The sequence below is a fragment of the Chenopodium album genome, chromosome 2, assembly GCF_948465745.1.
Source record: "Chenopodium album chromosome 2, dcCheAlbu1.1, whole genome shotgun sequence".
Taxonomy (NCBI): Eukaryota; Viridiplantae; Streptophyta; class Magnoliopsida; order Caryophyllales; family Amaranthaceae; genus Chenopodium; species Chenopodium album.
This window is the reverse complement of record NC_137835.1, coordinates 4,392,537-4,418,595: the sequence shown is the minus strand read 5'-3', so window position 1 is coordinate 4,418,595 and position 26,059 is coordinate 4,392,537. Positions and strand designations below refer to the sequence as shown.

The 26,059-nt window shown below is 34.0% G+C and overlaps 5 protein-coding genes and 1 long non-coding RNA gene across 6 annotated transcripts; 2 read left to right on the top strand and 4 right to left on the bottom strand.

Annotated features, from left to right (window-relative positions):
- Positions 1 to 299: 299 nt before the first annotated feature.
- Positions 300 to 3,545, bottom strand: LOC145593672 (putative purine permease 11). The gene is made up of 2 exons (XM_081649978.1): positions 3,282 to 3,545; positions 300 to 1,652 (listed from the first exon to the last, which is right to left on the bottom strand). Exons 1-2 carry the CDS (start codon positions 3,316 to 3,318, stop codon positions 532 to 534), a joined length of 1,158 nt encoding a protein of 385 aa, XP_081506104.1. The 5' UTR covers positions 3,319 to 3,545; the 3' UTR covers positions 300 to 531.
- A 3,387-nt stretch (positions 3,546 to 6,932) lies between these two features.
- On the top strand, positions 6,933 to 9,200 carry LOC145593678 (putative purine permease 11). Its single transcript, XM_081649990.1, has 2 exons — positions 6,933 to 7,254; positions 8,008 to 9,200. Exons 1-2 carry the CDS (start codon positions 7,218 to 7,220, stop codon positions 9,072 to 9,074), a joined length of 1,104 nt encoding a protein of 367 aa, XP_081506116.1. The 5' UTR covers positions 6,933 to 7,217; the 3' UTR covers positions 9,075 to 9,200.
- Positions 9,201 to 9,536: 336 nt separating this feature from the next.
- LOC145593683 (ras-related protein RABH1b) lies at positions 9,537 to 15,100 on the bottom strand. Its single transcript, XM_081650004.1, has 6 exons — positions 14,723 to 15,100; positions 12,973 to 13,043; positions 12,796 to 12,884; positions 12,604 to 12,715; positions 10,768 to 10,858; positions 9,537 to 9,942 (listed from the first exon to the last, which is right to left on the bottom strand). Exons 1-6 carry the CDS (start codon positions 14,837 to 14,839, stop codon positions 9,799 to 9,801), a joined length of 624 nt encoding a protein of 207 aa, XP_081506130.1. The 5' UTR covers positions 14,840 to 15,100; the 3' UTR covers positions 9,537 to 9,798.
- Positions 15,101 to 16,564: 1,464 nt separating this feature from the next.
- On the top strand, positions 16,565 to 20,666 carry LOC145593663 (vesicle transport protein GOT1-like). Its single transcript, XM_081649965.1, has 7 exons — positions 16,565 to 16,699; positions 16,901 to 16,976; positions 18,097 to 18,188; positions 18,301 to 18,381; positions 18,497 to 18,594; positions 18,675 to 18,756; positions 20,280 to 20,666. The coding sequence occupies exons 2-7, from the start codon at positions 16,946 to 16,948 to the stop codon at positions 20,316 to 20,318; spliced, it is 423 nt and encodes a 140-aa protein (XP_081506091.1). The 5' UTR covers positions 16,565 to 16,699; positions 16,901 to 16,945; the 3' UTR covers positions 20,319 to 20,666.
- Positions 20,667 to 20,851: 185 nt separating this feature from the next.
- LOC145593655 (putative invertase inhibitor) lies at positions 20,852 to 21,666 on the bottom strand. Its single transcript, XM_081649953.1, has one exon. It carries the CDS (start codon positions 21,519 to 21,521, stop codon positions 20,934 to 20,936), a length of 588 nt encoding a protein of 195 aa, XP_081506079.1. The 5' UTR covers positions 21,522 to 21,666; the 3' UTR covers positions 20,852 to 20,933.
- Positions 21,667 to 22,431: 765 nt separating this feature from the next.
- On the bottom strand, positions 22,432 to 24,989 carry LOC145593650 (uncharacterized). Its single transcript, XR_014102791.1, has 2 exons — positions 24,620 to 24,989; positions 22,432 to 22,672 (listed from the first exon to the last, which is right to left on the bottom strand). It is a non-coding gene; the product is annotated as an uncharacterized LOC145593650 (long non-coding RNA).
- Between the last annotated feature and the right edge of the window lie 1,070 nt (positions 24,990 to 26,059).

Below are 26,059 nucleotides of genomic sequence, written 5' to 3'. Positions count from 1 at the left end.
GGATGCACCATGCGGATCGTGCATCCGCCTCCACGAACCAAGCTTTATTTATACGAAACACAATTCTACTACTTATGGTTTACACCCGGCCTTTTGTCTCTAAATTTTTGCTCTATTTAAATGTGTATATATCTTCATTTTCATACACATTTAAATTATAAAAACTTGTTACCGATAAAATATACAGTAAGACGAATCTAATAATTAAGATCTAATAATTATATTACCTCTTATAGATTAATTACAAATTATAGTCAAAGTTTTTACAGGTTGACTCATATAATGACAATGGGGTAAAAATAAAGGAACAAAAGAAGTATTTCATTAACAGTGTTATATAACTTGGTCAAACTTTTTAAAAGCTAAATGGTCATAGGTTGAGTGGTTGAGAATATGATACTCCAGTAGAGTTGCATGTTTCAAGCAACAACACTACGGATCAGAGTACTAATTTCTCAAAAATGATAAAAATTACAACAATTATTTTAATAATTAAAATTTCACTAATTCCTTAATCAACACATTTCTGTGCTAGCAAGTAGCAACTAGAGTTTCATCAACCTTTTCTTTTCTTGCCTTATTAGCTTCGATATTGTCCAAGTAATGCTGATAAATATAAGAAAGAAACCCCCACATAGCAAGCACCAAAGATATCACCTTCACACCATTCATCTTATCATGGAAGAACACGACTGCGAAAATCGGAATCATAGGCAAACTCAAGGTGCTAATCACATTAGAGAAGAGGGAAGAAACCTCGAAAACTAGTCCTATCAACCCTAACGATGAAACTTGCCAACTTATAGCCGTGAACGTTAATGTTAGAACGTAGGGAACTCCACCCGTCTTATAATCCCTCATTTCTCCCTTTAATGTTCGCCATTCTCCGCTACCAAAGAGCCCTATGACACAACCACAGGTTGCCACGATCGAAGGATAAAATTGCATACATATGACTGTGTTGTAAGACTCATCCTTAATCACCTTCTCGAAAGAGAATTGTGTCAATGACAGTAACAAAGAATATGTCGCGGATGCACCAAGTGTACATAAAAAACCTATGACATATTTGCCCCTCGACACATTATTAGTCGTGTTACCTTCGTCATTTGCATTGATGGCTAGGAGACACACGGAGATTGTAAGGATTACAATCGAGTTGAGTACTAGGGCAGTGAATTTTTGCGCGTTGATGAAGAAGGATGTGACCGCGTTGAAGGCTAGTTGAGAGGCACATAACAAGGAATACGTAGAGACAGGAAGGTAAAGTAGTCCATAAGAGTACATCAAGTTGTCTCCGGTTAAGATTAGGCCGAAAGCAATGTAGATGAGGGTGAGCCTAAGGACTAAAGGGCGACGAAAAGTAGTTGATGAGGAGAAGAAGAATAGGAGAGGAATGAAGATGGGAAAGCCGGCTGATTGTACAAAGGTGGCCATCCATTTGCTGTTTCCACCCTTGTCGAAGTAGAGTCTTCCTAAGAGAGTCGCGGTGGTTTGGCCAACGAGGAGGAAGAGGATGTAAATGGTGATTCGAAGCCATTTTTTGTAGTGTTTAACCTTTGGCAATAGAAGGTTTTTGTTGTTGATGTGGTTGGGTATGGAATTATGATGAACAATGTCCTCTTTTGGTCTTGGATCAATTTCTTCTTTGCCTACAAAATTGCTAATTAAAACTTCACAACAATGATCAATGAATGATTATCAAATAACACTTGTTTAAGGTATTAGACCCTCCAACACAAGTATGAATTAAACAATAACATGTCCTTATAATTAGGAGCTAGACCTGTAAAACAGTTGAATTGTGAGTTATGGACTTATGGTGAGTCCACTCTTAAGGTCTTAAAGCCCAAAAAGTCATAACTAGCTAGCTGATCCAACAATGTGGGCCATATGGCCCATAATCTTAGTACTACATTTTTTTTATTTTTTTATTTTTGTGGAAGATATTTACTACGGAGTACATATTTTAATTTAATGGAATCTTGGTACTACGCGTAAGGTGATATTTGACTATATTAAATTATTAATGTATGTGTGATGTATAGTAGTAATAATTTATTTTTTTTCAAAATTAATAAGTGATATAATATAAAAATTTGGCAAATTATGTGGAAAAAAATACAAATAATAAGGCCAAATTTATTAAAATTAAATTTGAGAAAAAAATTATTATTGTTGTGTTGAAAAACTTTAAAAGTGGCATACATATGTAATGTACTTTCAAAAATAACTTAATTAGAACATGTTTATATTTACTGAATTGAATTGAGTTGAACTGAACTGATTATTGGAGTTGAATTGACTGAACTGCATAGAACTGAACTAAATATTTAATGAGATAAGGAAATTAAGAGTTGAACTGAATATTTTATGAGAGAAGACAATTAAGAGTTGAACTGAACTGGAATTAAGCTGAAGTGAACAGGTTCTTAGAATACGACTAACCAAAATAAATAAATAAATAAATCTTAAAGATGATATCATATATTTCCTCTATTTTAAAATACTTGCTCCATTTCTCCATGCGTAGAGTTTTAGGAGAAATTGGAGAAAGTAATTAAATATAAAGGTAGTGAGGTTGGTGGAAGAATAAAAAATTGTAAAAAGCAAAAGTAGTGGAGAAATTGGAGGTGAGAGAATATGAAATGAATAAAATATGATATTTGTTGGGTCCACTAGGTGGTAGAAATGAATTAAATATTGTAAAAACTTTCCAAATAAGGAAATGGAGCAAGTATTTAAAAACGGCCGAAAAAAGGAAAGTGAAACAAGTATTTAAAAACGGAGGTAGTACTTTGCATGAAATTTAATAATGGTAGTTTGACATGGGTAAAAAAAAAAATGCATGTTTTATTTAGTATTCCATTATTTAAATAATATTAACAGTAAATTAGTTAATAATGGCTATAAATTCGATAATTTTAAACATTCAGATTTTGATATATCATAGCTGATCTGAAGTAGCAGCTACTCATTCACTAAAGGATTATCCATTTATCATCGATAAAAAATGAATCGGAGCACCAAAAAAAAAAAAAAAAAAAAAAACTTGGGATGAAGTTCTTAAAGTTTTCTTTCAAAAAAAAAAAAAAAGTTCTTAAAGTTTAAAATAAATAAAACAGGGAAATATATATTTTGTAGATCGAAAATTGGCGTTTGTATCTTTAATTTTTACTCATCATATAACAATTAACAAATAGTACATGTATGTCTAATTGTTTATCGATCAAAATAAAATACATTTAAAAACAGAAAAATTGGTGATTTGAGTGGCTTACCTCGACTTTGGTTAACCATCTCTTGAGCATCATCCATCGAGAACCAAGAAAGTATCGCATAAATTTGTGAAGGATAATTTTACTCAAAAAAAAAATTGATAGATATTTGTTATATGCTGAAAATGAATATTACTGGAAGATATTTAGTCGATATATAATTGTTGTGTTGCCAAATTAGCCATCTGGACGGAAACTTTTATGTTGAAATTTTTTTCCAAGATTTTATTGTGTTCGTTTGATTTTGAATTAATTTCAACAAAGTAGTTTTATAACAAGATTTCTTTTAGATATTTATTCAAGAAAATTTTAATCAAAGAAATATAGTTTCTACTTACTCCATTTATAAATATTGCAACTATTATGAAGTTTTACCTATTTGCGTATGTTTTATCCTTTTCTCTCTCCTCTTTACATGAGTGATGAGTGTCAAGAATAACTCAAGTGGTTAGAGCTTTCTTACCAGAGCTAAAAGATCTTGAGATCGATTCTCATCACTTGTCTTTTGGCTCTCTAAACAGGAAAAAAAAAAAAAAAAACCATCTCGTCTTCTTCTCATCCCCATGTTGTAATATTTGGAGAACGAGTGCTGAATATGGTCTAGAATTTGTAGCGTTGAAATTGTGACACGTTTTTTATTTTATATTTTCTCCATTTTACTTGCAACACTTTGATTTTTACACTATTTACATATCTCACTTTGACTATAGGTTAGGAAAAATGTAGTTATGTGGCATCTTGTTATAATCGTTTCAATTTATATTTTTATAATATTATCGAGAAATTTTGCGAATAACTACCATTTAAATGATCACTTTTGAGAACAACTACCATTTAAAATTTTCTTTTGAAAAAACTACCACAAAAAAAAAAAAATTGAGTAACACTACCACATTTATTGTTTCCGGCAAGAATCTCCGTTTTTGGGGAATATTTTATAAAATTTCCCTCAAAAAACCCAAATTAAATGGTAATTTTGCAATACATTAACACTTAATTGGATTATACACTTCAATTGCCCCAAATCCCCCAATTTCGTAAAGCCATTAATTCAATTTTTTGACCATAAACCCTGATTTTAAGATTTAATTGAGAAATTAAATAAACTATAATGCAAAATTAAAGATAATTGACCTATAATTGTATTTTACTATCGAAATATCTTGTTTTCTATACCACAATTGATTGAAATTTTATAAACTAGGCTTTCTCAACCGGAAATTCTTCCCGGAAAATAAAATGTGGTAGTGCTACTCAAAGTTTTTGTGACTTTGAAGTAGTTTTTTTAAAAGAAAATTTTAAATGGTAGTTGTTCTCAAAAGTGGTCATTTAAAAGGTAGTTGTTGGCAAAATTTCCATATTATCGATTTAAATAGTGCACTGGCATCATGAAAACAGAAATGTTGCAAGTATTAACAAATAGGCGAAGTTTTTTTTTTTTCTTCCGCGTTTCACTCCTTGACTCCTTGTCTATTATAGGTAGATAGTGTAAGCCAACTCTGTTACAGGTAGATAGTGTAAGCCAAGTCTGTTAAGATTTAATTCATCGTGGATTATCGTAGATGATCCATATTTCAAATTTCAATTCCATATATAGTCAATTATAGTGGCTGCCCAATTCTTTTCCTCGACTAAAAGTTTTTGCTTATTGAGTGTGAGCTCTTCATAAGGATTAGTGGGTCGTCTTGTTTGATATCACAACGAGTCGTATTAGATTAGAACTGCTGTTACGAAATTCAGTTACTCCATAGTGAAGAAAATTAGATTAGAAATTTTTTTATCTATTTTTGTGATCACAAATGTTTACTTCAAATATGTAAAACGTAATCCAATCTATTAACAACTAATGATATTTAGAGGCGATAAAATTGAGCCGGGCTTTAAAATCATAAATCATGTCCAATCCCGGGCCTAATTCAGATTTTTAAATAAACAGTTTATTTAGGCTTGTTCAAATCAGTCCATTTGTCATGTCACGCCATAGTTGATAGCCTCTGCGTTTCATTATATTGGTTTTCTTACATAACATACAAAATGTTATAATTAGTTAACTACTCGTATTAGCAATCTACAAATTACTATGTAATTCTATTAGGTGACCAAGTACACACACAACCATTGTATGTTATCCCTACATATAACACCAGTAAAAATTTGATACATCATCAAAAGAAGGGAGAAAATTAGAAGTCAAATATAAATTAAATTTTAATAAAACTTAGGTCTATTATTCTAGCCAATAAAAACAAGACACATTAAGGTTAGGGTGAGTTTATTGGTGAGTCTTGAGTCGAGTCTTAATTCAAGACTCATATACAAGACTATATAATTTTTGCAATAAAGTGGTGCAAGATTATGGGGAGTCTTGAGATGAGTTTTGGATTCTAAAACTCATCTATTAAGACTCTATAAATTTACAAAAGGCAATCTGATTTTTTTTGTTGGCCAATAAAGAGCTGCCAACTCATCAACTCAAAAAAGTTGTTGATTTTTATAAAACAAATAGATATATAAACAGTGAATTTGGAGTGAGTCTTGGGATATTGTGTTAAAAGTGGAGAAAGTCTGGTATGAGTCTTATAATTAAAAAATAATTTAACCTTAGTGGAAAGCTGACATGGTAGAGTCTAAATTAAGAGTTTTGGTCTAGGGATAAACTTACCCTTATATGTAGAGGCCACATACAACTGGAATTTGTTATATACACTTGGGTGTACCATACAACCATAAATATTTTATATTAATTTAATGATTGTTTTTCATTTAATCATCAAATAAAAAACTAGTTTACGCTTTACACTGGTATTATTAGCTAAACATGCAAGCGATTACACTACTTTTCGTCTGACATAGATAATGTACAGTACACGTGTGTAAAATGGAAGACCTAGTGGGACCGGGAAGTTGGAAATGAGACAAATTAAATCGATTCAATGAAAATGTATTTTCTACTTGATTGATGTGGAACAAATGACGTGAACGAAAGACATGGATTAAAGATTAGAAGACCACTCATTGTGAAGAAAAAATCATTTTGGACTACCTCTTCTCATCAACTATACGAAAAGAGTGTGTGACAATAATTGTGTTCTGAATTAAAATCTCTGAATTATTAAATTGTATGTGATGAGAATTATTGGTTTGTACTCCTATTTATTGATAAACAACAATGATGAATTAATGATGAAGGTGACTCTTGAATATGTCTGATATGTAAACTTTAATGAGCCTTATCAATCATAGAGGCTTTCAAGACAATAAGATAAGCTATGAAAATAATATACAGTATATAATTTAGAATTTTAGACAGCCCACCAATATTGATTTTATGTTGATTTTAACGTTGAGGAATGAGATATGCTACTATGATGTGCGGCAGGAATTATTAGGAAGTCAAATGTTTTACAAAAAAAATCGATTGTATAGCAGTTTAATTAATGTGTAACGGGAAGACAAAAGGAAAAAATATAGGTAATTTTTGTAGCACTATGGATAGCTTTTGATAGTTGTTCTAAGCTAACTTAGGGTATGTTCTCATTGACTGAACTCAACTGAACTGAACTGAGCTAAACTGAACTGAACTGAATATTTTATAAGAGAAGGAAATTAGGAGCTGAGCTGAACGGAACTGAACTGAGCTGAGCTGAGCTGAACTAAACTTAACCGAATTTCAACGTATGAGAACATACCCATATTTGTAAAATTTATTGGCCCAATATTATCCAATATTTTGTGCAAATTATCTATCTAGGCCCATTGACAAGACTATAAGAAGCTCATTTGAGCTGACTACATCTTGTGAGTCCTATGATAAGGTTGTAGTTAAAATATCTTCATACTCTTGTTCACTTGAACTTCTTAAATCCTATTCTCTTACTTGAGTTACTTCCAAGGAACTAACAAATTTTTCATCCAAATTTATGCACTACTAGTTTAATTATGGAATCTACTCAAGATTTGGCGCACCAAACCATAGGTAAGCTATTAACTACTTACTAATCAAGTACTCAATCATCAAGTTCATCACTAAGGAAGTAAGGAGTAGCTGCTAGTTTGATTCATCAACTACTTTCTAGTTTCTTAGTCCTCCTGCTGTTCTTTCTAAATTTAGCCAATATTAAAACAAAATTTTGATCTCCTATTTTTTTACATAATATATACGAGTATAGATTGTATGGTCTTTCAACTTCACCAAAAGAAATTCAAATTGTAACCTTATAGTTTTAAAAAACTTATACCATCTTGTAAAGCAAATGCTCTCTAAATACTAGTATGAGTAGTATCCTTAGCAATAAGTTAAAATTAACTACTGTAAATGATGATCAATAATAACATCTTCAAAAAAAATATGTGGGTTTATATTATCTCTTTGCCAAATTGAATTTTGTCTTGTTTTACTATGTAAAGCAACATATTTATTCAATATTTTCTACTTAAGCGATCAAAAGAACACTTTGAATGAATGATTTTCTCGACTCTTTTTCCTTTCCATACATGGTAATATTTTATGTCTTATTAATTTATCTTTTTAACTGGTAAGGAGAAATCCCTTGTAAATAGGGGGAAAATAGGGATCCAACTTGTTTGGGATGAAAATCAAACCCCTCTAATAAGGGTGGAAGGAGAGCCACCAACTACTAGGTCAACCTTGATTCTCATTATTTGACGTCGTATGTCATCTTAGTTTTAGCATGTTGTTAATTCTTATGCGACAATTGTTTTTTTGTAGGCACCAAAGAAGATGGTGCAAGATCAAATTTAGCCTTGACAAACCTTAAACACTACAAAATGTGGCTTAGAATCATACCTTACATCCTATTTCTTCTCATAGGCCAAACCACCGGAATTCTCTTGGGAAGGCTCTACTTTGACAAAGGTGGAAACAGTAAATGGATGGCCACTTTTGTACAAACAGCCGGTTTTCCCATCCTCATTCCCCTCAAGATATTCCTAGTCTCCTCACCAACGTCTCTTCGTCCCCCGGTTTATAAGCTCACCCTTCTCTACTTTGTTTACGGCCTTCTTGTGGCCGGTGATAACTTGATGTACTCTTATGGACTACTATACCTCCCTGTGTCTACGTATTCCTTGTTGTGTGCCTCCCAACTAGCCTTCAACGCAGTCACATCCTTCTTCATCAACGCGCAGAAATTCACTGCCCTAGTGCTTAACTCGCTTGTAATCCTTACTATCTCCGCGTGCCTTATAGCTATCAATGCTGATAATGAAGCTAACACGAGCAATAATACCGGGAAGGGGAAATTTGCCTTAGGGTTTTTATGTACCCTTGGAGCTTCCGCGGCATTAGCTTTCAATGTGTCCGTGGCACAATATTCTTTCGAGAAGGTGATTAAGGACAACTCCCTTAACACCGTGGTATGTATGCAACTTTACCCTTTTATCGTCGCGACTTGTGTTTGTGTAATAGGGCTCTTTGGTAGCGGGGAATGGCATACACTGAACGAAGAGATGAGGAATTACAAAATGGGTGGTGTGTCTTATGTGCTAACATTAACTTTCACGGCTATAAGTTGGCAACTTGCTTCGTTGGGAATGTTAGGACTAATTTTTGAGGTTTCATCCCTTTTCTCTAATGTGATTGCCACCTTTAGTTTGCCCTTGGTTCCGATTTTCGCAGTCGTGTTCTTCCATGATAAGATGAATGGTGTGAAGGTGATTTCTATGATTCTTGCTATGTGGGGGTTCCTTTCTTATATATATCAGCATTACTTGGATGATATTGAAACTAAAAAAGCAACAAAAGTAAAGCTTGATGCTAGCACAGAATTATTCTGAATTTCTGATACATAGTATACACAGTTTAGTTCATATGTTGCGATTTCTTTTCTTTTTTTTTTTTTAACTTGATATTTAAATGAACTTCCATCAGTTAACTACAAGAATTGCGGTAACTTCAGCACTATCTCATGCATGTCTGTAACCAATTGCTCATATGCGAGAACACATATATATATTATTTCTATAGTTATCAACCACATCAACAGCTTTTCATTACCAACAACATCGAGAACATTAAAACATCAGATGAATATCACACCTGCTATTTAGAAGAGGGGGGAATTTATCTCACAGACTGTTATAATTAAACCCGATATACATAACATATACGAAGTATATAACAAAAACAAAAGTGAAAAAAATACATATCTTGAGAATGGAGGATGTGAATCATGCTAGCAAGCATTAGCTCCGTATGCTTCCAAAAGACAGAGTGTGGCAAAGGAAGCTAACTGTCTCTTTGAGCTAACAAGTCATATTCATATCTGAAATACGTTGGAGTTCAGACAAATAATAGCATAATAAATCGAATATTTCTACGTCCTTTAGTCCCTCAAATTCTCAAAGAACAATCTTTTACTCTAGCAGGAACAGCACAACATTATCACTATGATTACTTCAGAGAAGAGAGCAAAATCTTTCTAGAGTTCAAGGCCGAAAGTACAAAAAGGTACACAAAACTAAGTAGAATGCAATTTCCATGGAGGATTATGAGGTAAGGTCAGCAAGCACATCCACTTCCCTGGGACTGCGACTGGGGTGCGCTAGACGTGGACTTGAGACTTACATCAACCATATCCTCTTGCTTCGTCGAAGAGAGTGTCTCCATTCCCGGTAATGCAGCAGCAATTTTCCTAAACAGCGCCTGCAATTTCATCTTATGTTAATATCATAGTATGCAATATCTTACTTTGCAGGGAGACCGGAGAAGAATAAATCACAATAATATGATAGCCTGTCAGGTCAGGTCAGGCTCTCAAACATCAAAACACAATGTCACAACTACAGCTTTAAAATATACTGCCAACTAAACACGGAAGCACATTTTCCTGTGCAATGCCAAACAAAGATATTGAAACTGAAGTAGCCTGGTTAAACGTACATTCATTTAACCAAAGCACCAAAGAAAGTACAATAGTGATGAAAAGAAAAGGATCAAAAGACCATCAAGAGCTGAGAGCACAAAAGCCAAATGGAGAGCGTCAGAAATTAATGTGTGCTCCAATATTTGATTGATAAGAGCAACCAGCACATTAATAACTACAGCCAGCGTTCCATCAGATCAAGAGAGTTTAATACTTGCTTAGGTGTTCTAATTTGAGCATGTGAAGCAAAGCAAGAGATGTGGAGAAAATCTGTATAGAAATAGGAACAGAAAACAACATTTGGCAATCATAAGGAAATCATTCAACAACTGACAAGGAGAATGTGAAATGGGTAGGTTAGTGCCAAAGGCAAACACATCACCTAATAAAAACTTATTGCATACGGTCTCCAATTATGCTACAAATGCTCCAACCAAATGTCGCAGACATTGAGCTTTGACATCATCCAAAAGTGCAATTTAAGCAGAAGTTTAACAATCGTGACAAAAGTCTCATTAAAATATGGGTACGTTGCTAAATGATTTACTCTGGTCATCAGTTCACCCTAGAGTGCAGCTTAAGCAAAAGTTAAGGTAAAGATGTACCTTTATGTTAAAGCCAGCTTTTGCACTAGTTTCAATAAACATGACATTGAGATCACGAGCTTTTGCTTCTCCTTCTTCAATGGAGACTTGCCTGTAAAGTGAAAAATAAATAAATAAATAAAAACAGTGAAACAACAGCAATGGGTATGATACTATGATAGAACTACTCCCAAGATTGAAAAAAGGAAATATAAAGGAAAATTAGCAGCACACACCAAGTCAAGTAACATTCTGGAGAACCACCTAATTTAAAAATACAGTTAATAAAATAATTTTGGGGATGGTACAATATTTGCGATTGTAAGAGCAACTACAATGGTTGGCTAATTTCTTAAAAAGCTTGGCATGCCACATCATCTTTTTAAGCTACAATAATTCAAGCTATTTTTTGCTCCAATGGTTAAGCTAGTTGTAAATTAATTTATTTTTAAATTAATAATATTTTTTATCAAATAAATATTTGCCAAGCTAATTAGCCCTACAAAGCTAATTTGCTTGCCAAAGCTAATTTGATGTGCAACAATGGTGTAGCTACTAGCTTAAGATTTCTAATATTTGCAAGCTAGTCCCTTTTCCCAACCATTGGAGTTGCTCTAATCAATCTACCTCATTGGCCTTCGTGGATCCCCTTAAATTAAAGCTAATACTTGTATTTGCAATGTCAACTACTTTTGTCAATTTTCATCTGGAAAAAAAAGACATAAAGTGCCCAATTCACATCTTCCTTATTTATACCCCTCCAGTCCTCCCTTTTACTCTACAAAATCCTCTACACTCCTTCCACCAAACCAACCAGGCAACCGCCACTATTTTTTACTTCTTAAATTGCGAAGTGGCTTATCCGCTTATATTATACGAAGTAAGTGATTCCCTGCAAACTTTCCAAACAAAATTGAAAACATATGCTACAATTACTCCATAATGATAAGCAATCTGATCTATGATTCACTATTGTCCTCAGCTCTAACCATCCAACACAAAGCATACAGGCTTGACTTGATAACAATAAAGCAAGCAAAGCAAGCAGTTATAAAGAAGCTAAAACATTTTCGGCCATCATTCATGAAATATTTAAGAATTTTCTCTTTCAGCTTGAAGATTTTGAATAAGGTTGTCAAATACTAATACAAGCCTCTAGAACTTTATTCTTCACAGGCACCTAAGATCCTTTGCTGAAATGCAAGTCAGGTATTTTTAGATCCAAATGGCTCACTAAACGTGTGATCAATATACAATCCCTATGTTCAAGAAAGAAAGATAAGGCTGACTTTTCTAACCAGAGAAAAAATATATAGTATGAACATTCCAACTATCCCAGATTTCCATTCACCATAAAGTCAGATCAAATTAAATTTATGCACTCACCATGTCAGCAATTTAGCATCTGACCTGTCACTCAGATAGACCAACTTATTAATAGCTATGATTTAAATCTTTGGTACTACAGCCTGAAGTCCTCAAATTCACAAAAATTACCTAAGCATTGTGTGGGAAAACACTAGAGACTAAAGGAAAATCGGATCAATAAAATACAATAGTCTAACAGACAGCTTAGTCAGAATGTAATTTTAAGGAGCCACAATGACAGAAATACTCCCGTCGTCCCTTATTGTTTGCACCGATTACTTTAACAAACATATAGTTGAGAATAGGTAAAAATAATAAAAAGTTGATAGTGTTTGTCCAAACCAATGTAACAGATTCCCCAAGACTGTAATTTTGAACTTTGACACCAAAAAAGAAAATGGAGCAAACAAAAAGGGGAGGGAATTACAATCTCACATATAACAAATAGGATTCATTTAAAAAATGTAAAACTTTTTTCCGTCATTTTACCTCTTATCCACAAGATCAGTCTTGTTTCCAACAAGGACGATAATGACATCACTACCCCTCTCAGTGCGGACTTCCTCAATCCACTTCGCAGTGTTAAGGAAGGATTGTCGGCCTGCACAAAGCACAATATGTAAATAGGCTAAACAATGGCCCAAAAATAAATATATTTTATGAAAGGTCAAGCAGCATTACTTGCAACATCATATACAATGACTGCCACAGACGAATCCCTTATGTAACTTGGTATAAGACTCCTGAATCTCTCTTGCCCAGCAGTATCCCTATACACAAAAAATAGTAAATCAATGGGATATTAGATAGTAAGCATACAATACAAGCTTCAAAAGTCAATTTGAGGCTGAAGCTTACCACAACTGTAGTCGTACAGTACGATCTTCAAGATACATGGTCTTTGATAGAAAATCAATACCAATTGTAGCCTGAGAAACATCAGAAGAGTCACATAAGCCTTAACCACTGCCAAAAGGGAGAGGGGATGAGATCACAAGTAACAACAAAAATATGAAAGCAGTAATTTATAACAGCTGATGGGCAAATAAAATTCATCACTGACTAACAAGCATTCCTCAGCCACACTTTCACGCCATTTAAAGCCACCAGGCATCCATTTCAATCCTTGCTGCTAGTCTAAGTCTAGCAATCAACTCAATTTATCTAAAGTGTGCCTATCTTGTCTCTTTGGTTTGATCCACTATCTAAAAACTTCTCACCCTTCTAATTCTACTGCCTCCTCAGACCCCTTTTTGTATCCAGCATTCATTACAAAGACCTTAAATCAAGAGCTCAAAAGAGGCAAAAGGTAATATATAACAAAACACCCTATACAATGATAGCTTCAACACTATGAAGGAAAGAGCAACTCTTCGATCCATGAAGCATCACATTTCAAAAGTCTTTTTGATGAGCCTTTCCTCTTAACCTCTCTACCATATTTTTTTTTATACTTATAGCTGAACTCTTCCACAGACTCATGCTAAAGCATATTATTTCCTCCGTCGCAAATCACTAGCTAGTAGCTACATAGTCCTTTTTGGACATCCTAATGTAATTGCCACATTCCTCTGATGCAATACTTTTTCTCCAAAGTTGGTTCCGATATCCAACCACCCATATTTTCTCTCCACTTATTCATCACTTAAAAACCACATATAAAGTACAGTATATGTTACAGCATAAAAACCACATATAAAGTACAGTATATGTAACAGCATTAAAACCACATATAAACCACATATTTGAATTGATCCATGTAAACATTCTTATTTTGATTAATATAAGTCAATGCACGCTTTAATCAGTTTTATATTTTCAAGGTGCTACACTTGCATCAAATTCTAAGATAAGTCCTCTCTCCAACCCTTCTGCTACATTCTTGATTGAATGAAAGACATGGACGAGACAAGCATGGATCCTAATCTCTAACAAAGTGGCATCAAACAGCATACTTTCTTAAACTTCCTTCTAATCACTGTTTGCTTGCTTCCCACAGTGGTCCTTCTGCAAAACAAGGACTGGTAAAGTTGAAAATACCTTTATCCCGACTTTTGGCCATTATAAGAGTTCAACTTCAACCAATCACAAGAAAGCAATGTACTCATCTAGTGCCCTTTAAGAGTTGACAGAGAAAAGACCTCGTTTTAGACATGTATCACACACAAACAGCAAGTGATCAGCACATTCGATCCAACTAATTCCTCCTAAAATATCATCAAACCGCTGCATTCGAACACAACCACAATGCAGTAACAATGCCAAAATTTCATCACAGTTCTACAACTCCCTCACTATAATCACTACATAAAGTGATCCTTTTGCTAATTTTACTCAGCTTTACAACAATTCTCAATCAAAATTACAGATCTAAATCCCACTCCATAAAACAATTTCAGAATCGCAAAATTTCAAGATCATAATTCAAACATTAAAAAGAATCCTAATCAGATTCATATAATAAGATCACAATGAATTAAACCAGCAGAAAATAAAGAATCAATAAGACAAAACCCTAAAAACGATTAGATCCGTCAAAACCTAACAATCATTCAAATCGTAAATTGATGATGATCAAATAAACATTAAAAAGGAAGGAAAAAATCACCTGATAAGTATTATCAAACTTGTCATACATAAAACGAGTGATTATACTGGTTTTACCAACAGATTGATCTCCTAAGAAGACGAGCTTGTATTTTGCTAAAGCTGAAACTGGCGCCATTTTTGGGGATTTTGAAGGTGAATTCAAGTGAATAAAAACACAATTTCCGCAAATCAAGATGAAATTCGATTGAATCGTTTGAGAAATTTGTTAGAATTTGAGATGAATCCCAGAAAAAATAAGATGGCGATTGGAAGAATGGAGTGTGGGAAAATTGTCGTTTTCGGGTTGGAGGGGAGGAGAGAGAAAGAGCTGCCGAAGTGAGGGAGGGACAGCAGTGAGTTAGGAAGCTAACCAGCCCGGCTAACGCCTCAAAGTGGACTTTATTGCGACATGTGAGAGTGCACCGATCATTATTTTATTTTATACATCTGAGAGCATGATTTGGGTTCGAATTTTTGAAATCTAAACTTTGATAATGAGTACTTGTCTTTGAATTTTTTATTAGGTTTCAAAGGTCTCGTTCACTTCATCATATACTTTTTGAAGTGCAGAAGTGTGGGAGAGACAACTGTGACTTGTGAATTAAGGAGCTAACCAACCCGGTTAACGCCTTAAAGTGGACTTTATTACGAGTTACGATATATGATAGCGCACCAATCATTATTTTATGCACCCGAGAGCATTATTTGGGTCTGAAATTGTATTTTTTAAAACAAAAAATTTAATATTTCCTTGCTGACTATCAACTTATTTGATTTTTTAATTAAGTCTTTAACGCTCCATTCACTACATTTAATATTTGTTGAATTGAAATTAATTTTCTTAAACTAAAATTATTTTTAGTGAACTGAAATCATTTTTACTAATTCTCTATTATATTTTCTTACAATTACTGATTTTTGCTATGAAATTAGTTTTACGAAACTGAAATTAATTTTACTGAACTGAACTTATTTTTTATTGAAATGAAATTATTTTTACTAAATATTGTTTTTAAAAGGTGAACTAAACAAGGCCTGATTTCATGGTAGCCAATAATTTGTACTTTGTTATTTGTATCTCCCATTTCGGAATAAATTAGTAGTCCTTAGTCCTTACAACATTTTGCAATTGATCATTGTCCTTTATATGGAGAATCACAATTGTTTCATGTATATATTTTTTATTTGGGGTTAAGTAGAAAGTTTGTTCTAAAATACAAGTAGGAGGTTAGAGAAATCCCTCCTAAAATTAAATATTATAAAACCTTAAACAAAAAAATGCTACCACACACCACCCCTCAACAAATATGACACTACACCTGTAGGCCTGTAGTACACCACATCCTAAGTGATATAATCTTAGTTGGACATGAAAAATATGTTAAAAATAATGTCCATAAAAGATGAAATAGAATATTTGGTTGGTGATGCAAATCACCCCTGGATGTATAATCATTTGGTGAAACTATAATGTTAAACATCGATGGGGTTTATATTGTGTGTTGATTGATATTGGGTGAAGGCTTGATTGCCTAAGGTTACAGAGTCAGTGTTAGATCAAATTTACTTTGGAGAAATTTATAGAGTCATATTCGAGTGATGAGTCATTCAGTTCGATATACAAAATATAATAATTTTCAAATACACAATCAATGAATAATATCAATACTCGGCACTCCATGTAACACGTTTAATAATTTCATTCTAATTACATTTACAAATTACCCTCATTAGATCAACCAAATTAAATTCTGATGTAAAAAAAAAAAAAAAAGTGATGTAAAAATTAAAGTTGCATAATTTGGTGTCGTGTCTCATCTCATTGGCCAAATGGCGTGGCAACTACTAGTAATCTCTATAAGCTTTTGCCTTTGAAATAATGCCTTGTTCAATTTCCACTTCATTTCATCACCACCTTCATCTCTTCATTTCTTCTTCCTTAATATTTCGCAACACCTGAACTACGTTTGCTTCATTCTCTCTCCTCCATTAACAGGTATTCGCAATAGCTTAAGCTTGCCTTTGTTTTCTGCAATTCAGCTTAACTTCAACCTTTTTGATTTCTCCTACAACTAATTCTCAATTTGTAGTTGGTTGTAAGTTCGATCTTTGAGTTTTTTGAAACCCTAATTATTTCTTTATTTGATCCTATTCTGCTTTTGATTTTATGGGTTTTTTTTTTCTTGATTTCGTGTAGAATTGTTCCCGGATTTCGCAGATTTGACATTTGGCATCGGCAAAGATGGCGTCATTCGAGATGGATGATAGAAAAAGTAAGCGTAAACTTCCTTTTTGTTGGAAATAAATTGCTATTTTGATTAATACACTTTTTAAGAATTTTTAATTGATGTTAAATGAGTTAGTTTAGCTATTGTATTTAAATCATGCTTATGCAAATTGGGATGCTGCTGATTGTGAATTAGATAACAAGGTGGATTGGCGGTAATTTGGGTTTGAGTACAACTCTAATTGATGTTTATTAAGTTGATTGTTGCTATTGTTTTAAATCATGCTTATGTGATTTGGTATGCTGCTAAGATTTTGAATTCAATAACGCGGTGGATCGTGGCAGTGTATTGTGGTAGTGAATTGGGTTTGACTATCACTCTAATTTCTGTTTTTTTTAATTGATTTTTAATCATGCTTGGTGGATCATGGTGGTAAATTGGGTTTGAGTTTCTAGATAGTAGCTATAGTTTCTAATCATAAATGTGAATTTAGGAGTAAATTGGAAGAGAGGGATTGTTGTTTGCAACTCTTTATTAACTGCTTGCTGCTGCTTTGTAATTCCGTGTTGGAAAAAGAATTGGGGTTTTGGAGAGGACTGTGGATCTTTGTGTCAAACCTTTTGATCTCTTTCCTGATTATAATCTAATCGCCTGATTGGAAGACTATAGGTTTGTGTTCAAAATCCAAACTTGGGGTCAACAGTCCTTTTTAAGTGATAAATTTACTTATCATGTGTTTCCAATTAAGACCTTAGAGTGACAATTCCATAGGCAGGGATATCAGCTTTTTACTACTTGGTGCTGTGTATTTATAGTTGGGGTCACAAAGTCATGCACTAGTTTGTAACTTAGGGAGTCAGGGCAGCACCACCAAGGTCTGGTCTGTTTATGAATCTACTTTGAAGTGTGAGAATCATAATTCATAATTATGTGTCTGCAAGTCAGATGTGGGTTTATTTAGGTGGCCGTATATGTGCTACATAGTAGGATTGTTCCGTCCTCATTAATTGAAGGCCTTTAGAACACAACCCTAGGTTTGATTGCTGCCTTTGCCTGAGAGAATATCTTTCTCCTTCCTCTGTATCGAATATGAACTTCTTTTGGATTGATGTGAACTACTGAAGAAGCTAATTATTGTGACTTCTTGGAACATGAAATTTGACAGAGATTGGACTGGGATTGACTGGGTTTGGCATGTTCTTTACATTATTGGGAGTCATATTCTTGTTTGACAAAGGGTTGCTTGCCATGGGTAACGTAAGTTTCTTATCTCATTCTTGTAATCTCATTTTTGTTCTATGGTCTAATTACCATGTCCACTTCCTTTTGATGCTTATTGATGTTCTCTAATTGAAACATGTTCTTTCAGATCCTCTTCCTGGCTGGTGTGACATTGACCATTGGGCCAAAATCCGCTCTTGGTTTTTTCATGAAACCTCAAAATTTTAAGGTTCTGATGCATATCCCCCCTTCTTTCCCTCTCTATCTCTCTCTCTTCCTCCCTCCCTCTCTCTGAGTCTCCTTTGTCTGACTGTGCTACTCAATGATTGTTCATGTTTACCCAGGGGACGATATCATTTGGTGTTGGCTTCTTCTTGGTTATTATTGGCTGGCCTATTATTGGCATGATTTTGGAATTATATGGATTCATTGTACTTTTCAGGTCTGTTGATGCAATAAATTTCTGCAATTTATAGCTTTCTAGTGTTTGAATGACAACTGATTGGTTGATTATCTTTGCAGTGGCTTCTGGCCTACTCTGGCAGTTTTTATACAGAGGATACCTGTTCTTGGTTGGGTTTTGCAACATCCACTCTTTAGATCGGTAAATCATCTGACTATATCTGAGCATGGTAGTTCCAAGCTTTGGCAATAAAATGACTTGTTTTAGACCTAGCATACTGATGATATATCTATTTTATGAAATTTCTCTGTATCTACTACTCCCTCTGTCCTTATTTCATTATTTGTTTGCCCCATTGCTAATATATGGGTCAAACTTTGACCATTAATTCTCGTTAATATATAAGAGATTATATAGTCAAGTGGGGCCTTGTTGGATTCATCTCGTTGTATATTTTATTAATATCTAGTTTTTATAATTTTTATGCTTATAAAAATAAAGATATATGTGTTTAAAACGCTTCTTGGAGATTGTGATAAGTCAAATGGGGCAAAAAATAAGGGACGGAGGGAGTAACGAAGAAAAAGTGTTGGTCTGCTTGATTGCTGCTAGATATTGTGAAGCCTTTGTTTTCAATTTTTTTCATTACCACATTCTGGATGCAGCCAGTGCAAGACTTAATGGTTTAATGCTATGTTTCAGGTCCACATAACCTTTAGAATTAAAGTCAATACTTCATAGGTTAACTGTGCCAAAGTTGATCAAATCACAACTTCACAAGGCCAAATACAGGGTTCGATAAAAGAGAGAGGAAATTAAGAAACTGAATGGACCCTGAATCATATAAAATTGGTTTACAAAGTCTTCATAATGGGGTAGTTGTTTTGGTCACTTTTGTATGTGCATTCACTGCATTGCATGTGACTGAGAAAGAATCAAGATTAAATAAAATTTAAAAAGTTGCAAGTTCCATTGTCAAATTGTTTCCAAACTTCCATCTTTGTTTACTCTTGAAAAGTTGAAAGACCAAGTCTCGCTATGAGCTTAACATGATCTTTTTTCTATATATAATCTGATTGGGTACAATGGTTTGGGCGTCTGATCGCTCTTTTAGAGGTTTTACATGCCTACACTGCAAGGAGACAAAGAAGTTGCTAAAGAGTAAAGATGGAGGTCCTAGAGCTGATAGTGATACTGGTTATGCCATTCAGTTGGGCGGTCTATTTGAGGACTTATATAATTGCTTCTATTCAAAGGGTGTCTCTTTGTAGGAGTTAGAAAGCTTGAACAGGCTTGTGTTTTGATTTGTTGCTTATTAGGTCAATGATGTAGCCTTGACTGCTGTGAATTCACCATCCAAACCTCCTCATTTTCTGAAGTAGATACACACTTACACAGACTCTGCAGCCTTAATAGATAGGAAAGAAAAGTAAAAAAGTCTATTAACAGCTTAAGCCAATTGCCAGATTGTTGGGTTTTGGTGATTGTGTGAGAAGAGTCACATTTTATAATTTGTCACTGAAAACACATATGAAAATGGACATCTGCTAGATGTGTTCATCTTATTTATTTATGTTATACGGAGTACATTTTTTTTATGCTTTCTGGTTGAGAATTAGGAAACCTTTACTTATAACTTTCTACATGGCTTGTGGTTAATTAATTTATCACACACGTATACCATTTGAGTATTTGACCTTATGTTGCTTATTTCTGTGTGACAGTTGATAGACAGATTCCGCGGGAAACGGGTACCAGTATAAAGCTAAGGATGAATAGGAAAAAGTGAAGAAGCTGAATTAGCATGTTCTTTGTAAGTGTTTTGGGAAGGGGGGAACTGTTCAAAGGTGTAATATTTTTAGATTCTTTCAGTAGTAAGTGTGTCATCTTTTGTTTGGCTCACTTGTTCAAGTTTTTGCCCACTTTCTTAGGAGTTTCCAGTATCTCTTTGTACAGATCAAACTAACAAAAGCACATTTTTGTGTGGTTAACTACATTTCTTTTTATAAAAGATAGTTGTATATGTTTTGTTGTAGAATAATGTTCAACTTTGTAACTGCGCACAACAGTGGAAAAATTATGTTTTCATATTAATTATTTCATATCAATTATCCTGGGCTCATGTACTAAAAGTGACTTGGTCAGTGAGAAATATTTTTGTTGAGTTTCACATTGGGTTTCTTATATGTATTAATGTAAATTATATGTTAGTTTAAGGTATCACTAACTTAAATCGGCGAAGACCAGAGATGGGTACTACTTTGTGCTTGAATTTGGGAGGCATTATTAGCGAATATTGATAACAGAACATAATTCCTTAATTAAGTGGAGAAACATTTAGTTAATAGAGACTATTTATGTTACTTATTGAAGCTAGCTTAAGACCATGAGTTCAAATCTGAGCTAATTAGGTCGATAATACACAGGATTATGCCACACAGCTGACTTAAGGTGTTGTTTTCCCTTGTAAGAGGAGATTCATTACTCTCCTCCTTGAAGCCTGCTTCACATTTGTTAGTTGCTTGCATTATTTCACTTACCCATAAATATATAGCATCATGCTTCTTTCCAGACACATATTCGCCGATGCTCTCTTCCAATTTTATGTTCATTTCTAGATATAGCTCCATGCAGGACTCCAGACAACTGCTGCAACGAAGATCAGACTCGTTTTTGGTTAACATGCCACTTATGATCCAAAATGTGTTGGTGGCATTTTCTAGGGCTAGCTCCAGAGCAATCAGCCCAAGCCCTGCGAGGTCAGTGGAATGGCTAACAGGAACTGCAGCAAGTGATGAATAACAGAAGTCATAGCTGTAGTTGGATGAAGTTTTTTGGGCACATGTTTCGCATGTTTTGTTGATTATATCTGCTGATATATTTTCTGTAGGGGTGACACATTGAAGGGGAACTAATAGAGAAAATATGAAGACAAGAGAGTAGAGGAAGATAGAGGATGATCTCATATTTCTGTTGCTTTGTTAATTTTCAAACAAAGATATGTGTCCATGTATATATAGTAGTATGCATGAAACTTATGGTAGAACCTTTTCTGATTTTCTGAAATTATGTGATGTGGTTGGAGTCGATGGACCCCGCGCTTAACTTAAGTAATGAAAAAGATTTAACATGCGGTATTAGCTATTCATTTCTCCTCTCAGAGACTAGAGGGTGGAGACTGGAGAGGATGCTCAGTCACACACATCAGCACTATTTCCGACACACACACGCAGTGCCTGTTTGGGTCGTTATCTTCTACTAGGAAGGTTCCTTGGTAGTACTTTGAAAATGGGTACATTTCTGAAGTCGTAGAGGGTTGATGTAGGGAATAAGCCTTTTATGAAGCTTCCTTTTCTTGTTTCATGTGGAATTACTGATATTTTTCCTGTCCTATGAAAACTACTCCCTGGTTAATTATGACATGAAATTTGTCTAGTGAAGTTAAAAAGAATTTGCAGTCATGAATCGTGCTGCTTAGTTGGCCTAAGTAGTTTAGTAGTAAGTAAAAAAAATCAGGATTTAGAGACATTCGGAAATCTGGTAGTTCATTAATTTTGTGGTTAATCAGAGTCCTGTTCGCATTAAACCTTGGCATTGATTTAATTTTTTAGCAATGCTTATTAAAATCGTCCCGATATGTAACTTTTTGTTTTGTTTTTTGAGGAAAGAGACTTGCGCAACTTAAGTTGTCATTAGTCAAAATAAATCAGAAGCAAATGAAGAATGATCAAGGCTTACAACTGATGTAGAACTTCTGGAAGGGTAACGGTCATAAAATGGTGCAAATGGTAGAATTGCTCTCGAAAACCAACATACGAAGTATATTATTTGATTGATACATCGCATACATAATAAGAATGCATCAGAGCACCAAACTTGAAATGCAAATCATATTCATAACCATATCAAACAAAATGACTATTCAATATTTCAAGATGATTGAAAGTTACATTATTATCACAACATCCAAAGCTCAGAATGAAATTTATCTGAGAGTCTGGGTATTACACCTCAAATGTACGACGCTAACAAAAATAGAACGACATTTGGAGAGCATAATCATGGTGGAAAAGCTTCATGATTCAGAGCTCCTTCCCGTCGTCATCAGTTCGGAGGACTGTCAAGCAAAAAAACAGCAAAGAGTGAGTATAACGGAAACTACAAAGTGCTATTCTATAGAAGTAGATTCTATCGCCTTATATAGCCATAAGAAGGCAACAACAAGCCAATGCTAGGCTGCTAGCACAAGAACATTCTAATAGGCATGATAACAGTGTATAAAGAACTCAACATCAGCATACAAATATAAGAATAAGAAGAAAAGACTACACAAGTTATTTGGAGACAAAATTTGTTTTACTCACAATGAAGTCAAACATTTTGGTTCTTCGTCAGGGCTGCTTGGAAACAAGTGGTTGTAGGAGAAAAGTTACAAAGAAAGATGAGTTGAGATGAAGTGGCAATAAATTAACCCCAACAAGAAGGTAATACTTTTCCCCGTCCTTCACTCCCCCCAACCAAGGCCACTTCAATGAAATCTATCACCTCTTCTTATAGTCTTTATTAATCCCCTAATTGATTACCCCTTGCCAGTATAAAAAGGGTAGATAGCAAACCCTCAGTAAGTAGGTGTTTCACTAAATCACTGACCAATTAGCTAGTAGCTACACCGTAAAACAGAATAGAAATTCTACAAACTAAAGACTTTGTTCTTTGGCATTTTCCATAAAAGGGAAATAACTACCATAAGAGGGGGAGGGGGGGGGGGGTCTGGCTCTGTAGCTGAGCAGGCGAGCATTAGAACTTCAGCCAAACATATAAACTAAAAAAGAGATAGTTTCTAATGATGGTATTAACATGTAAGCACCCCTCAAATTCTTTACTATTGTCTGCGTAAGTAAATCACCAACAATGTCAGCTACAAAAGACTAAACAAACAAATAAATAGCATGCTCATCAAAATAAAGTTTAATATGTCCAAAGACTTGCCCTTGTAAATATCATGGAGACAATTAAGAGCATCTATAATTGATGCCTGGAAATTAGACCAGTTAAAGCAGGATTATCAACAGGCCAAGTTATCACCATCCCCAGCCGCAAAGTTTGCACATTTATCACCAAGCTTCAAGATGCAGAATCCCTCCCAACAATATAATTATGCAAATCGGAGTATCTTTCTATGCTACACTACCATACATCAATTATTTAATAAGCTCAAAACCACAAAAACTTCTTATACTCCAGTAAATGCACTGCAATTACATTACATTAGATTAATACACAGCCACTCAAAAATACTTGCCACCATTCCACATAAATTCTCTATAAAAAAAAATAATAATAAAAAAAATGCCACTTCACCTTTATGAGCCAAGTAATAGCAGGCAACTTTTCAATGCAAAATTCCACAATCAATATAGAAAGAAAGCACAAAATTGAATGACTAGCACAAAGTTGCAATAAAAAAACAACACCTAATTTATGTGATTTATACAATTAAGATAGAAAAATGGCCGCGGTAGAACTAGAGTAGGCAATCTTGTCATGTCGTGTTTGTGGAAAACCCTTGACAATAACCCAATATTTTCGTTATTGGTTCGTGTCGTGTTGTGTCAACTTTTGCCAGCTCTAGGCAGAATAGGGCAAGAAATGGGGATTTCGATTCACAGAAGAAAAAGGGAAAAATCAACCAAATGAACACATTATTCAATATAACCCACAGTCAATAGAACACATTCACATTCCATAGATCAACCATTCGATGTTCACGACACCAATTTCAACAATTGAATAACCTAATCATCCAAACAAACGAGTTCGAGAATGAGCAAAAAAGATCAAACAAAGTTGACCACATATGGATGAAGCAAAATGTAAATCATATGGAAAAAGCAAAATGTAAACCATAATCAACCATCATATTAGAAACCCAGAAAACCCCAGAAACCCTAGATCTCAATTGATTGAATCAAAACAGATAACACCAATAAAATTAGGGGAAAACAAGAACAATCAAAATCGATAAATTGAAAGAACGCAAAACGAAGAATTGAAAGAATCATACTTGGCTTCTGGGGTTTGCCATCTTCGAATTTGGAGATGGAGTAAAGAACTTTCTCCCTAGCAAGAGCTTCAGATTTGAAGGGCTCCTTGAGACAATTTCTGACCAGATTAGCGCAGATGTTTGAGTAGCTAATGTATGTCATCCCTGCTGCCCTCCAGAATGGAACTGCTGCGCTGCTGCTCATCTTCGATTCTACTTTCTCTCTCCTCTTTCTTCTTCTTCTTTTTCTGGAAAAAATGGAAGCTTTCTGGGCAAAAGACCTAGAAATTTCAGTGAAAATGAGCAATGGTTGATGATTGTTTTTTCAAGTTGGTTTTGTTTTTGGGTTTCAATTGAGCTTAACGGATGTTCTGTGTTGGGTATTGGACTAGTATGTGCTACATGGCCCAAGTGCCCAACTTAAGAGGGGTGACATATCTTGAAAGTTAATTACGAGTTTCTCGATTCCCTTTTAATTGTAACGTTTGAAAATTTACACTACTTATCTATTTGTATTCATATTACTTCATATACTATCTCTATTTTATATTATTTGCAACGATTTGACAAAAAGTATAGAAGAAAAATATCTAATATTTGCAAATAAAATGAAACGGAGGTAGTATATCAATTGATCACCTTTGTTGATTTATATGTTGAACAAAATACAGTCGTGTACAATTTTTTTAGGTTTGTCTCAATTTAGATTTTCATTATATCAAAGTTTTATATTTACGTTAACTAAAGATATAAAATGTTAAAATTATACAATAGCAAGTATGAAATTCTAAACGTTGCAAATAAATGTAAATGCATAGAGTATAAAAAGACATTTCGTTGCTCAAATTAGCTTCCATGGTGTACATTCCTATATCGGGTAATGTGTTAAATTACTTTCAAACGTTCCAATATTACTACTTGTAACAATCCACCTTGAATTGGTTGTCAATTTATTATATCTGCCCAAACATTATGTTTCACAATTAAGGTTATGACACTGACCTCCAAAAATAAGTTATGGTGTACTAAGTCATTTTCATCACGGAGTTACTAAATATTAAATTTGCGCTCTTAAGTCAAATCATTTTGTTTGTGTATGCAAGAATTTGTAGTTTTTGGGGATTCTCTTTCTTAAATTCTATATTGCAACATTATAATTTGAACCTCTGTATATAACTCATTAATTATTTGATAAGGTTATCTCAAATTGAAATCGAGGCCAACATCCGGAACTTTGATGTAAAAATCATCATTGAATATTCTAACATTTTATGTTAGAGTTAGATGGTTAATCAAATAAGTTATTTACTAAATTAAAGGAAAACATGTTCTCTTACAAAAGGTTTTGCGTGAGACCGAACTCACCGTGAGTCTAATATGCCTGACAATGATATTTTAATATCTGACAATGATATTCTAATATTTGGCAGTAATAAGTTAATACAAAACAATATTAATCTA